General features: G+C 35.5%; 1 protein-coding gene and 1 long non-coding RNA gene across 6 annotated transcripts in view; one reads left to right on the top strand and one right to left on the bottom strand.

Moving 5' to 3' along the window:
• RGS22 (regulator of G protein signaling 22) overlaps nt 1-15,482 on the top strand; it is a 126,296-nt gene that overhangs the window by 54,293 nt on the left and 56,521 nt on the right. For all 4 annotated transcript variants that reach the window (XM_079102620.1, XM_079102619.1, XM_079102621.1 and 1 more), the window contains 3 exons: nt 4-118; nt 1,540-1,665; nt 2,548-2,649. In XM_079102620.1, the coding sequence (XP_078958746.1) occupies nt 4-118; nt 1,540-1,665; nt 2,548-2,649 (343 nt within the window). The remainder of the gene's footprint in view (nt 1-3; nt 119-1,539; nt 1,666-2,547; nt 2,650-15,482) is intronic.
• The window catches only part of LOC306639340, a 52,627-nt gene continuing 37,273 nt past the window's right edge, over nt 129-15,482 (bottom strand). The window contains exon 3 of one of the 2 annotated variants that reach the window (XR_013757626.1): nt 129-1,244. This is a non-coding gene — a long non-coding RNA (uncharacterized lncRNA). Of the gene's footprint in view, nt 1,251-15,482 lie in introns of both variants that reach the window. The other variant, XR_013757627.1, reaches the window with a different exon arrangement.

Raw genomic sequence — 15,482 nt, 5'->3', positions numbered from 1 at the left:
TAGGTCAATGCACATATCAGAAAGCAGCAAAGTTATTCGTTTAACATCTTTTACTGACATTTCTGAATGTCTGAAGCCCCAGTTGGACAGAAGATATGCTTATACAGAAGAACCTAAAGTAAGTATTTTGAGGACTAATACTCTTCTTTCTCATTTTATTGGTCAGTATCCCTTGATCTTAGGAAATTTTTTATTAACTAACCATATTTTTCTCTACTAAGCAATACATTTTATTTTTTCCTTGCCAAAGGATTTTTACACAAAAATTCCCTGCCCTCTGTGTTTCCTTTTGTAAGTTAAGTATCATGCTACAATCATTGTAAAAACTACTTGTTCTGGTTTGGATATGATGATACCTCAGACACAAAATAACACCCTTTAGTATTTTTAAATTTTTAACTGTTGATTAAAATAATATTTGAAGTTAGGTTTTGGAAATATAAAATTTTTAAAAAGCAGAATATTCCCAGAGTGCAACTACCTTTAAAACATGGATTTAATGCACCTGTTTTAGATGGAAATTTCATATCCCAAAAGGATTATACTTTAGAGACCTCAGAAACTCCAATATAGTCTCAACACTTAGCTGTAATTTTGTGTAATTTTATTTTATTCTAAGCAGATAGTTCTTTTTTATTTCTTATTAGGATTGTTTTTCTTCCTAAAGTAATTATTTTTTTTTTTTTTAGTTTGGAATGCTAATAGTTAAACATCATAAAACATTAACTTTTTATTTCAGAGTTTGTTTGTCAGGCAGCTAAAGAGGCAGAGAGACAATATGACAGAGAGCAAGAACCTTCCTTAAACCCTAAATTTTTTCACACTACACTTAAGGTTATAAAGAAATCTGAGTTCCACAAAACAAATAACAAGAGTTCATGCAAATAGTATATGCACTCTCATGTTCTGGAGTCACTCTTGTGTTTGGAGAAATTGTTTTCCACATTTCAAGGATGGCGTTGGTGGTGCTAGCATTGTTGGCAGAGAAGCCATAAACAGCAGAGTTTTATGAGAACTTATATTGCCTTTTACACTCTGTAGGCCATGACCTACGTGGGGTGGCACTGTCCAAAGAGGGACTCCCTAAGGACAGTTAATGAGCAGCACTGAGAGACCTTGAAGATAGTTCTTTTTATAATCCTCTTGTAGCTATAATAACAGCACCTCAAGGCTAAAATAACAGTAAATAAGTAGGAAAGAAGAGGCCACCAACAGAGATTTGGAACACTTCTCAAATGCCATTGCTGTGCCTGAAAAATGAAAATAATTGAGGTCAGGAAGTCTCTTCAAATATCAAGTTTGAAATCAGATTGGTGTATAATAGAATGAATTCTGCTGTGCTAGTTGGCCCCATAAGTGAATCTTACATATGCCAGTCAGATGCAAACATACTGCATCAATTACATATATATAGTACAAAAACAAAATAGTCCAGTGGGAAAATGACAGGCTGGCAGGACTTATGAAACCCATTCATACAATGCTATTAAAAATTACAATGCTTTGGGGTGGATAATGAACTTATGTTTTGTTATCTAGATTAAAACCATAGCAGATATTGATGCCTTAGGAGGATATGACATGGAAAATTTGTTGCAATCTTTGTACGTAGAAAATAGAGCTGGATTTTTCTTTACTAAATTCTGCGAGGATTCAGGAAACAAGGTAGAAAATAATTATTTAAGATTTTATAATTTTGCTTCATTTAAAAATAAGAGGTTGGGGCTGGGGAGATAGCTCAGTCGGTAGAGTGCTTGCTTTGTAAGCACAAGGGCTCTGGGTTCGATCCCCAGCACCCAAAAAATAAATAAATAAATAAAAATAAAAATAAGAGGTATTGAAATAATTCAGTGCTCAAATAAATATATTTGATGCTAAATATTTAGTAAACATTTAAACTTCTCAATTATATTTCTCTTTGATTTACTACCCTACTGAAATTACAAAGAAAAGTAAAATACAGATAGATAAGGATTGGCTTGCATTCCTAACACTGGTTTGCATTCCTAACACTGGTTTATTTTTATATAATTTTATTTCAGTGTAATATATTTTAGAATTGATTTCTATCAATCCCTTAATTTTTAATAATTCTAAAAATTACAAATTATAATGAGTAAAGGCAAAATCATTTGTTTTATTCTTAATCAAAGAGTATATATTTGACTTACATGAAAAATATTTAACTAGCTCAATTATTAGAATAATGTTTGGTTCTGCTATAATGTACATTGGCTTCTATATATCAAAATACCTTCAGATTTTGGTTACATGCCAGAAACATGTGGTTACTCTTTAATTAGAGCACTTACTATTTTAATGACTAATTATGTGAGAGGCATACATGCAAAAATATAATGTTCCAATGGCAATACCAATAAATATTTTGTATATTCCCAGTTTTTGATAGAAGATTAAAACCATCATATATTGAACCTGATTTATGGTAACAGCAAGGAGCTAAACAATGATTCATATTTGAAATTATGACTTTGTAGAGCTTTAATAATTAGTTGGTAATTGTTTATGTACTTTTTCCATCTGCAGTTGTGGAAGAACTGTGTGTACTTTTGGTTTGACCTACAAGCTTATCATCAGCTTTTCTACCAAGAAACACTTCAGCCTTTTAAAGTATGCAAGCAAGCACAAGTAAGTAGTAAATAATGTTGGGTCCATGTGAAGCTCTAAGTACACAGTGAAATAAATATTTTGTCCAGCCCCAAACAAGAGAAATCTGGGATTATAGGCAAAAAGGCAGCAGTTAAATTGTAGCCAGGGGATTACTTTATTTAAATGTCAGCAGAATATTGTCTTGTAATCTGATTTGTGGGTTTTCAGTTGTATCTATTTTATTTGGTTTGTTCTGTTTTCTCTTTGCTGCCAACTACTTGTTCTTCCAATAAAGAACATCTCATCTTCTTTTCTCCCTGCTAACTTATACCTTGTTTTGACTGTTGACGATTTAAAAGAGAACCCCTAGAGTGGACTTACAGTGAATCACTGGAGTGATTGGGATTCACTGACCAGTGTTCTCTGAGCTTCCCGCAGACCTCTGATGCTGGCCGTGCCAGGCCGCTGTTGACTGGCCCTGTGTGCAGCCCCTCCAGCTCCTGGGCTTCTGTGCTACACACCCTGTAAGGCAGATATCCACAGGGTGGATGAGAGAACGTTTCAAGACCACCCTGAAGTCAAATAGAGGAGGAAGAACAGAAGATTCTGAAAAGGGGGACAGAGACAGTGGCTTCTTTTGGGGGAGGAAGGAAAGAGAACAGAATTATGACTCAAGCTGACTTATCTTTTTGGTTTTCTATTCTTGGGCTCGTCTGATCTTTTATGAAGAGAGGTCTCCAAGCCTGGAAAACTGCTAATCACTTCTATATCTGTTGATCACTTAAGTGATTCTTATAACTCAGAATAACCCATACCAGAATACCTTCTCCCAAAACACTGCGGAGGAAACCAGCTTCATGGTTTTATTTATCATTTTATAATCTTATTCAGGACATCAGATAGTACTGCTGATGTCTATTGTTGCTTCCGCCACCCTGACTCTGGCATGAATGACTCTGCTTTGTAAATCAGGAAAGGGCTTTGTACTTTTTACTGTGAAAATAAGGGCTTCAGCTTCTACATAGCCCAGATGTCTTCTTGAAATCATGAAATTAATCTCTCTTTTACCAGTTCCATTTTCTGAGACCACACAGTTGACTGTTGTACTCGTTAGTCCCTTACCTGTAATTCACTGTTTATCCTCCTGCTCCTAACCCATTGCCCCTGTCTGCTGTAGTACCATCAGTTATTTTTATTATGTTTTTACTTCTACAAAGAGTACTCCTCCAAAAATCTTCAGCTGCTTAATGAAGCAGAATTTTTTTTTTTGGGGGGGGGTTAATAATAACCAGATTTCCATGTACTTGTAAAGAAGGAAATGCATTTAAGTTTGGTATACTTTTTAATTCTTTGTAGTGGTATTATTCAATTAGCTATAAATGATTGTAAAACAGTTTAGATTATTCAGAGATGGATTACTCCGTTTTGAGATTATCAGGGCCTCTGAGTTTTCCCCCTATGCTCTCTTTTGGGGAGTTAGAGCCAGGACATGGGAAGAAAAGGAGCAAATTGGTTTTAGCAATAAACAGGGAGAAATAAAAGGAGCAAATTCATGTGAGTTTTTGATGTATTTTTTTTTGCTTGCATCCATGGCTATTTTGTTTTATTTTATTTTTTTGTAGGAATAACAATTGTCCAAATTGATGTAGGTTTTATGTAATACCATAATCCTGTAGGTTTATTTCACAGTATGAAATATCACTCATTTCTTTACAATTGAAATGTTGTATGATTTCCTTCAAGGATACATTTACAATAAAGATCTTTGGATTGATAATGCCACTGGCGGAATATAATTAGATGGCACTATGTTAAACTTGCTGTGACTTGATTTATATAGTTTTTGTAACCTGCCAAACTGTATGCCAGGAGAGCAAGAGTGGATTCCAAGGGACTTACATGATATTTTGTATACTTACCCTGAAATTTTATTGCCCCATGAAATATTGTAGAAATATCTATAGACAGACTAGATGGGGAGGGTTAGTAACAGTGATTTAGCATGACGAAAAAGTCCAAATGTTTGAACTACTGTATTGGGCATACCCTTAAGTTTTCACTGCATGCCTTCGAGAGAACATAGTGCACAACTGGAAACCAATCAAATAAGTCTTAGCAAGGAGAAAGGGAATCACTGCCTTTGTGTAGAGATAAAATCCTGACATTGGAAACAGCTTGTAGGGGACCCATCTACAGCTGTGAAGATTTGAAGACTAGGTACTGCACCTTTTGAATGTACATGCTTGCTTCAATGAGAAAGCATGACAATTGGACAAAATAGGCTTGGATACCACTGCCTTTTCTAACTTCTTCCATCTTTGTGAGTCTTTCAAACTGTCCTAACAAAAATTATGCATTTATTATCTGTCATTCTCCATAGCATACACATTGAGATGTTTAAAAAACAGTAAAATGATACATTCATATTATATGTGTTTATAAATATGTATACAATGACACACAAAGGTTGTAAAAATAAGAAATGAGAAGGAGGAAGAGAAGGAACAGTAAAACTCGAGTCTACAAGAAGGGTTATATGGAAAATGCAGGAGTCAGTGAGTGAAAAGACAGGTAAGAATGAAATAGAAATGAGATATAAGGAGTACCACAGGGCTGGGGATATAGCTCAGTCGGTAGAGTGCTTGCCTTGCGAGCACAAGGCCCTGCGTTTAATCCCCCACACTGCAAAAAAAAAAAAAAAAAAAAGATTGCTACATAAATACATTATACTTTATCACAAGTCATTTAAATAAAGATATTCTATAATAGTGCAAAGTTTTTGCTTTATTGGATTAGATATCAGGGTTACACCATGTTACTTTAAAGAATTGCTTAGATCAGAGGCTAAATGACATAGAAGTAAAAAAAATCACAGAACTTGGAATTTAAAGACATGACTTTAAGTCACATTCTGCTAGTTACTGGCTGGGTAAATTTTGTCAAGTCAATTTTAATAAGCCTTGGCTTTGTGTTCTGCAAAATGTGGGTATTAACAATATTTTACATTCTTCTTTCCTTTATTGATTTGGAAATTACATGTTCTATTTCTGCTTTTACCCTTACAATTATAATACGGATGTTGAAATTACAATTTTCTAATTGTTAGACATCTAAAATATCTGAAAGTAATCATCTTCCTTGTCATTTCAAATGATTTAGGATCTTAAAACACTTTTATTCTACCATACCTTGCCCATTTTACATACAATTTTTGTACTATGTATATTCTGTTTTTTTTTTTTTTTTTTTTTTTGCATTGCTGAGGTTTAGACCCAGGTCCTCATGTGTGCCAGGCAAGTCCTTTGCTACTGACCCAGGTTCATGTACAATGTTTTTATTCAATGCATTTTATGCCTTCTAAGCAGTCATCATTTTTTTAGTGCCGCCAGTGCTTGTATCCAATTTATTCACAAATGTATTTCTTGCTTGGCACTGCTTTTCACATCACATTTCTTCCTTTGGGCTTGCTTTCTGAAGACTATCCCAGAGTTGAGTAGTTTTTTCAGTTAGTGGTAAAAAAATACCCCAGGTTTCATTTTTCTGAGAATGTTCATTTCATTCTGATTCATGACTTAGCTGAATCTAGAATTGTAGGCTGACAGTTTCCTCTTAGCACCTAGAAGATGTTTTTCTTCTGTCTTCTGCTTCAGTTGCCTTTATTGAAGAGTTTGCTGTTGCTTCTTGTAGGATGCTTTTCTTCACTGTTTTCTTTTATAACCTTTCCATTTGTCTTTTCTGCTTCTTTTTAGATAGGTTCTCACCATGCTGCCCAGGCTGCCAGACTGGCCTCAAAGTCGTGGGCTCAACTAATCTTCCCCCATTCCTCAGCTCTGGGCCACTGCGCCTGGCTAGGCCTTTACACATTTGACTTTGGTGTTCTGTATTCCATTTCTGTGTGTGTACTGCAGTTATCTTTCTTGGGTTTTATTTGCTTCTAGAATCTGAAGAATCATTCTTTTAAGCAATTGTGGAAAATCCTCAGCTATTATTTCTTTCAGTCTTTCTGCTTCTACATTTTCTGCTTTTTAGTATTCCCAGTCTGATCAGTTTTGACACTTGGAATACATCCTCTTATCTTTCTTCTTTGAAGTTTTCTCATATTTCAGTATGTGTTTTATATTTTAAATTGAAATAGATTAATTTCCTTCTGTTTTCAGTTTGTTTATTATTTCTTCAACAGATTTTATTTGACTCTTTGACCCACCTATTGAGTTAAATCATTTTAGGAGTTACTTTTTTTAATTATTAAACATTATATTCATGTTTTGCAAATATTTCTGGTGCTTTTTCTTTTGTCTTTTTTCTCCTTTTTAATGTCCTTTTTTCTCATGTTCTTTTATATTTTAAATATCTTTAATTATTTAAAGCATTTATTAGAGTTTGTAGCTGTGTTAGATATTTATTCCTCTGTAGCAGTAGGATCACAAACTTCATGGCTTAGAACAACACACATTTATTGTCTCACAGTTTATGTGGGTCAGGATTCTGGATACAGATTTGCTGGTCCTCTGTAAGGCTGTAATCAAGGTTAGGCTGCTTTCTCCACATGGAAAGGGAAAGAATCTGCCTCACTGTTCACATGATTGTTAGCAACATTCAGTTCCTGGCAAACTGCCAGACTGAGGGCCTCTGTTTTTGGCTGACTGTGAGCAGAGGCCACCCTCAGCCCTGTGCCCATGTGGCCTTCATGTGGCAGTGCACAACATGGCAGCTTACTTCTCCAAGCCAGCAAGTGAGAGAGTTCCTTAGCAAGACAGCCATTGCCATCTTACAGAATGTTATGGCGTACACGTGATCACATACACATCATCACCACTGCTGTATTCTGTTGGCTAGAAGCAGGCCACACATTATGCCCATGCTTGGAGAGAGATCATATAAGGGCATGAATACCAGGAGACATTATGTTCATGGGGCCAACTTAGAGTCTGACTCCCACAGTATTCAATAATTTTATGATTTATAGTTTCTTGGAAGAACTAATTCTGTTTATTAGTTCTGCTGACATGGTGGATTCTTTCCTTGTGTGTTTTGTAATTTTGAATTATGAGCTCTTTAGTGGAATTTTTATCTATGGTTCTTCAGGAAGACACTTTTTAATGCTACTTTCTTACCTTGCAGCAGTGTGTAAATTTGAAAACCAAACTCACATGAGGGGAAACTCACAGTAACACATTCTTAGGAAATGTCTTTTTTTTTTTTAAGCACAGAATTCAGGCAAAGATAAGCAAGCTTATTTTTTTGTCTCCTAGGTTTGGTCAGTTTAAAGAAGCTTGCTTTTTTGATTTTTACTATGGAAGTTAAGTAAGAAAACATGTGACTGCTTCTTCTAGAGCTCTTTTTCTGATATTTTGGCAGCCTGGATTACTTGAAAACTCTTCCTTTGTAAAATTTATAGAAATACTGGATAAAATATAACAAATAATTTTCTAAATATATGACTGAGATGGCAAGGGAAGCCACCAGGGGCCAGAATCAAGGAGTGTATAGAAAAACAGGGTGATAAGCATGTATAGACAGTGGAACTGCCATGAGGGTAAACCAAGAGCCACAGAGTACCAGAGACAAGGCCTGGGCCCTCATGAGGTAAAAGTGTTATACTGAGACCCCACATATGCCTAACTCCTTAAAGGGTCATGCACAAAATGAAATGCAGAGTGGAAAATATTGGTTGTATAAATTAAAATATAATTTATCTTATATTAAATTTCAAAGTATGTATTTTCTACATTTCATTTTTTTTGTATAACCCATAGCACACATGAGATATTTTTATTCTCATTTTGTATAATGAGAAGGAAATTAGATTTCTGACATGTTAACATTGCTAGGGAAAAAACTTTGCTCAATCTGGAGGTAGGGAACCCTGCTTCAGTGTGGCACTCCCCTCCTCTATGAAAATTCTCGAGTCTACCTCATGGGACTCCTGTAAGGATTTCATAAGATGGTGTAGGTGAAAGCATTTTTTGGTATAGAGCACGCTATAGAATAAATAAATATTGTTATGATGATTCTATCAATTACTTAGATAACAGGGAAGGAAGGTAGGAAGTAGAAGTAATTGCAGAAAATAAGATGGAAGAACCACCGCTCCCAAATCAATAGCTATTCACTCAGACAACACTAGTACTTATTCTGAGTTTCAGAATAGAACTTCGATAAAAATATACTGCATAGAATCATAAGCTTTTAAGAATTTCTTTCACAATATTTAGTTGATTACTTATTGACATTCACTGAGAGACTGCCATGTGCCAAGTAACGCCTTGTTGGATCTGAGGGTGATCAGGACAAAATTCTCAACTTTAAGAGCTCACTCTGTAAGGAGGAGAGAATTCACTAAAATACTCCAATCATGTTTGAAACAACAACCAAAACAAACAGCATCTTTAGTGGAAGATAGAATAAATTCTTCCTTTACTAACAGATAACAGTTGGCTGTTGTTTTATTTTAAAAATCATCGACCTATTTTCAAATACCTGTAGAAGTGAGGAAATTGTTTCCTTTTTTCTCATGTTTTTGAGCCAAATGTTGCTCTCTTTTGGTCTTATTTATGCCTTATGAAGCAACACAAAATAAATCTTTCTTTTGATGACAACCCCTCAAACAAATAAAAAAATTATACCATCTTATTTTATTCGTATTAACAACTTCAGACTAATTTTGAAATTTTGCCAGTATTTTCAACCATTGCTAGATGAAAGTTTGACATTTGGGAGTCCCACCCCTGACATCTCCACCCAGTGAGTTGTCAGCTTGAAAATACTCTCTGGCCCAATGCTTTGGTGAGAGACTCTTGTTTCTATTTACACACGTTCCTACAAAGAAGAGGCTTGATGGGTTCCCATTAAATAAGTCAGTTCAAGTAACTACTCTAGGGTTATAATACTGTCACCAGTTGTGTACTTGCAACAATTTCATGAGAGAAAAAGGAAACACAAAAGCTAGGCCAGTAAAGGTCAAACCTGTACCAGGCATTTGTGTTTTTAGAAGTCAGAAGATGAAAGGAAATAATAATACAGAATTCATTCATGTATTCATTCAGTAGTTATTTACTGCTGTCCTCATCCTTTCTAGCTCTAGATCATCTAGTTTCCTGGTGGGTGATCTTCAACATAGTGTGGATTCAAATGATGTTCCTATTAGGTTACACAGTGTGGTCTTGCTTGAGGGTTCTCCAAGTATGTCAATGCATTTGTCTCCTTTGCTCCTGCTCCTGTTTCTAGTGCTGCAGAAATAGGAAATTAACATAAACCAGATAGCAGCTATACCAGCAGTTACAAGTACACACTCGCTTAGCCTAAAAACGTTTATTGATATTCCCACAAACATTTATCAAGCATCTGCTTTATTCTTGGCTCTGATCTGAGTTGGGAACACACTGGTGAACAACACACACATACACACAAGTTGTTGCCCCCAGAGCTCTTTCTATCAAGGCTGGAGAATGTGCTTTTTGTTGCCCGTTTTCCAGAGAGCCCTAGAAAGATCAAGAAAGACAAAACCATGCAGCCTTTTTCCTATAAAATTTGCCTTGTCTTGTCAATATTTTCCAGTGACGTCTGAGCTAACTATAGGTAACTAAAACTTTGGGTGTTATCATAGAAAAATTTGTGGCATAAGAGGGGTGGTGTTGAAGATTTGTTTCTGATAATCAGCTTACTTTTTGCTTTGTTCATTGTTTTCTGTTACCTTAATTGTTTAACTTCTCTCTTACCTTGACCTTTACAGGACTTAAATACTTCACAATGGTCCTGACATTTTCATTACAGTGCTATGAGCTAAGTACTCCTTTTGTAGGCGCTGGTGTATTCTCAGGTGCACTACAGAGCTCATATTTCTTCACTCGGCAGCAGCTTTAAGAATCAAGCTATGTTTCCTAAAAGATGAATGGACATGGTTGAGTGGTGAAGTTGGATGGTGATAGAGTGTAGAAAATCATGAACCTCTTTATAGTTTCATGGTAAACTTCAGTGTTTTCCTCATTAGGTTGTTTCTTGAGTGCTGTGCAATTACTATTTAAGCTTTGTTACATTATTTGTTTTTGTTACCAGAGAGATGGTGTCCCAAGTAGCAGTCAGGCTTGGATTCCTAAGCACTATGAATCACTGAGCACAGAATCAGCAGGGTTCTGTCTTGCAGCCCATTTTGTTGTGTTTGCTAGTGAAGTGGATTCAGGAAGAACACGCACAGCAGCCAGCTTTCTGGCTTACAGTTACCCATTCATTCCTGTTCCTGATATTTATAACATACCGGCAATTCACATTCAGTTAGAAGATTCTGAACACTATAGGACTGTGAACCAGAAAAGGATCTTGAAAGATTCTCTGTTAGTTATCTTATCTCCATGAAGGCCCAAACCTGAACTTCTGTGAACTGTAATTATTATCACGCATAACATTTATTTGAGGTTTACTCTCTGTTAGGTTCTGTGCTAATAACTTTATGTGTATACTTTTATTTAATTCTTGACAATCCTAAGAGGTTGGTTTATAATGAGGAAACAGATTCAGAGAAGCTGAATGCTTCTGAAGGCCATTCATTTAGCAATTTTTGAATGCAGAATTAGAACCAAGTGTTCTGACTCTAGGTCCTATAATATCAACTTCTAAGTTGTGGCTTTCTTATATTATTCATTGTCTCTACAAAAAAAAAGTATATCCATTTATCATCTTGTTTAATCTTTCATCTTTATGAACACTATATGTCAGATTTCACCCTTAATATTTTCCCCACTATTTATGAGTCCATGCTTTAACTACCTTACAGGTAGCTTATGAAAAGTGCTCCATTAATTATTGAATAAATGAATGAGCTCATGGACATGTTTATATTTCTCAGCAATGTTATAAATCTTATTATAGTTAATCATTGATTATTTGGATATAACCACCAATCAAATGTTATTTTTTTAAACATCTTGTATAAAAATAGTTTAAGGAGCTCTCATAAACCATCACCCAGCTTCATCAATTATCCATATTCCATCCTTCCAAATATACTGTGTTAATAGTCCAAATTTGTTCTTAATAAATTGCTGTTAATAAATTGCTCTTAACAAATTTCCCTGGAACAACGATGAAATCTTCCTATCCCCTCTTACCTCACCAAGGAATCTGAAAATAAGGTTGCTTTTTGAAACATAAACGATGCAATCAATGTATAACAATTTAGGACAGATATGAGCAGTTGTTTAGAGACAGAATGACTTCCTGGGTCTGCAAGGTTTGTAATGAAGACACCAGAATATGTAAAGAAACGTCAAGAAGAGGTACATGCTGAGCATGGTGTCGAATGCCTGTAATCCTAGTGTGTCAGGTGGCTGAGGCAGGAGGATGGCGAGTTCAAAGCCAGTCTCAGCAAACGTGAGGTGCTAAGCAACTCAGTGAGACCCTGTCTCTAAATAAAATACAAAATAGGTTTGGGGATGTGGCTCAGGGATTGAGTACCTCTGAGTTCAATCCCCAGTACCAAAAAAAAAAGTTGGTTAACCATTAGCACCCTAGAAAGAAAAGTTGTGACAGAGGCAGACTTTAACTGTGCTCTGGAAGCACCATGCTGAGATGCCTACACCTGTGAGTAGATAAAGAGAACAACCATAGTGATCATGCAGTTAACTCCCCTTCTGACTCAGGTCACCAGCTATGTGTAAACCTGTTCTCCAAGGTGGTATGCTAGTTACTGTCAACAACCAGCCTGATTGATGGTTGATTTTTCTCATTGCAATTACTTGATGCTTTGGTTTCATCTATTGGTCTTGTGTGCTTTGTTAGCATGGATTAGCATCTCTGTGAGATTTTTGTTTAAACCAAAAACATTAATATAATCATGCTTTTCTCATTGAATTGTTCTTTGTTCATTGATTTTCAAGAGATTATTTATTATTAGAGGTTAAATAATTCTATTAGTTTAAACATGTCATGCTTTTGATAAAGGATTTTTTTAAAACGAGTAAATATTGATAAGATTAAAACCTTATTTATACCTTAGGTTGCATTAGACTGCTTAGTAACAGTTCTTTTTGTGTGTGCTTGTCTATTTTATTCCATCATGCACTTAAATCAATTTTGCTTAAAACGTCTTGAGCAATAGCCCAAATCGGCCTTAAAAATCTCGTCTATTGTGTCCCTTGAGTTTATGGTTTGTTTTTGGCTTTACTTAACACGTTCTATTTTCCCCTGCTGATTTTTCATTCTGTCCAAAATGATTCAAGTTTGTTTTATTCTTTTATCCTATTGGCATTTTTTTAGGTGCTTTTGCTTTGACTTCTTAGTAGGATCTGAGCAATTGCCAGAAATTCTCAGTTCAATTGTCATCACATTATCTTTTTGTGTGCAATTCCATCTTGTGTTGATCTCTGCAGTAGTTTGCCTTTCAGTATCAGGATGTTGCAATCCCTCGGTCCCATTTTTAAGATTCCTAATTGAAAAACTCAAGTACTTCACATGGAAATCCATTTGTGGAGAGCTCCATCTATAATTTATTCCCTTTCGGCATCACTCCTTGGTAATGTTTTTGAGCTCCTAGTGGGACATGAGAAGTCATTAAAAATCATCATTTTTTCCTCCTTTTGCAGAAAAAAAAGTTTGGAGTGCTTGAACTTGCTCGTTATTTTCTTTTTCTGCCTCATATGAACTCAGATAATGTTCTGTGCCCACTAGAGCTGTGAATGGTTATGAAAACAGATTTTTTTCTATTTTTACTGAAGGAAATATTTTGTGATTTATGAAAGTATCTTGTATCAGGGCATTTATATTCCTTTTATAAACACCCCTAAGAACTATTTTTCGCCTTTAGCATATTGGAACACAGTTTCATCTCATTGTTTTATATAAATTCCAAGGATAGAGTTATTGAACTCACTCGAGATGGTTCCACATTACTTTGCTATTTGCCTTCAAGTACAACTGTCTGCTTTTTGCTTGTTGTTACAGCTTAGTGGACATCTGCTCTATTGTGCTTAAGATTATCTGTGAAGTGATTCAGGTCTCTTTGGGGTCCAGAGACTGAATCCAGACCCATTAGAACCAATTGTATTTCTCTTACTGCTTTCATGTTTTTTCTTCAAAGCTACTCCTTGTACTTTCTCACGAGGACAAGTTAACAAGTTTTTCCCCATTACATCCTTAACCTCTTCTGACTCACTTATCAGACTGAAATTAAGTTTAACATTTGAAGCTTAGCTTCACGCTTTTCTAAATAAAAACTGTTCAGAATGTAAGCAGACAGATTTAAAGAAAGACTACTGGCCCTTCTCTTGTGGTCCAGCTTGACTCTTAACTATTAAAAGGGGCTTAACTATATCTGTATTTAAAAAGATGGATGTCAGTTAAGTGGAGTACGGAAGTAAACTTATAAATTGGCACATTGTGGTGTGAAGTGGTTCATTGTGGGATGTAGCTTTGCCTCCAGTAAATATTTGAATTAGCTGGTGCCGTTTGCCTTTTCCATACTTTATTTCTCTTCAGTGATCATTATAGGAAAAGAAATATATTCGCCTTTTAATCATTGGTATGATTGTAAATGTTTAACAACCAGCTCTCGTGAATTGCCATGATCTGTAGTGTTTGCTGATCTCTGGGTGAGTGATTTCAGACCCCAACATGTCACCAGATAGAGGGTTGGGAGAGTTGTGCAGCAGCACATTGTTATATATCTGTTCACCTTAAGGCACAACAGAGGTTAATAACTTGAAGAGCATGGACAACGATAAAACAGAATCATTAGGAAGCAGTGAGTTTTGAGTATTCATAGTATCCATTATCTTTGTTTTTAGAATAATTTCTTTAATTGTAACTTTAAGTAATTTGATTTTGGAATGGAGTTTAACCACTGACTTGTGAATTTTCAAAAAACTTACAAATTGACCCTTGGGAACTGAGACAAGCCAGCTCCATCAGACCTTTGCTTATGATAGAGGAAGAGAGATAATGACAAGAGACATGTCACTCTGTTTCTCTCTGTTTTGAGCTTCTCCATGTTAGGACTATAGACCCTAATCCTCCACCTCCAGAATTTTCTTCCACCTTTTAGAGACTGCTCATGCCCTTGCTTGAGGTGGGTGGCACATCATCTTTGTTCCAGAATTATTAGGTCTTAGTTTGTTTACAATGAACTTGAAGAAAGAGCTGATGAAAAAGCTTTTTGTATTTCAGTAGCCAAAGAATTCTCCTTTTCTTTTTCTTTAGAGTATATAAAGTAATGTCATGGGTTTTGTGAGATACCTCTCTTCTTCCTCAGGGGCTGGCAGATCTTCAATGGTACTACCCTATCAGACTATCAGGCAGAACTCCGGTGCTATCTGCCCATAGTAGAAGGAATAACAATGGCACACAGCTTCATATTTCCTGTATACTCTTGGTGGGAATCTTGGGAAATTACTAGAAGAATGTGAAAGATGCATATTAAAATGCCTCCTGCTGCTGTTTATCATTATAGTCAAGTAATGGGTCTAAGAAAAATCAACTTGCTAATGATGCAAAATGCTCAAGCAAAAATGTTTTCTCCTAATCTCTGAGCTACTTTAATAAGTTGTTGAAAATCTACTACTTAAGTTATTTTTAAGTTAACATATAATAATTGTACATATTTATGGGGTACAATGTGATGATTTGATCTGTACCTTATGCAATGAATAAATCAGAACAGTTAGATGTCTGTCACCTCATGCATTTATCATTTCTTCGTGGTAATAACATTCAAAAGAAAATCTACTTTTTAGTATCCTTGATTTTAGTTTATCTGCTAATAGGATTGGTTCCATGTCCTGTAAGCCAGTATCAAGGTCTCACAGCACATGGGATTTGATACATGGTATCCTCAGCATTCTGAAGAGCTCTTTTTTTTTATGGTGGGATACATTCTTTTTTTT

The sequence above is a fragment of the Sciurus vulgaris genome (genome assembly GCF_902686455.1).
Source record: "Sciurus vulgaris genome assembly, chromosome: 1".
NCBI classification, from domain to species: Eukaryota; Metazoa; Chordata; class Mammalia; order Rodentia; family Sciuridae; genus Sciurus; species Sciurus vulgaris.
The sequence above is the reverse complement of the archived record's forward strand: the minus strand, read 5'-3'. Positions and strand labels throughout refer to the sequence as shown.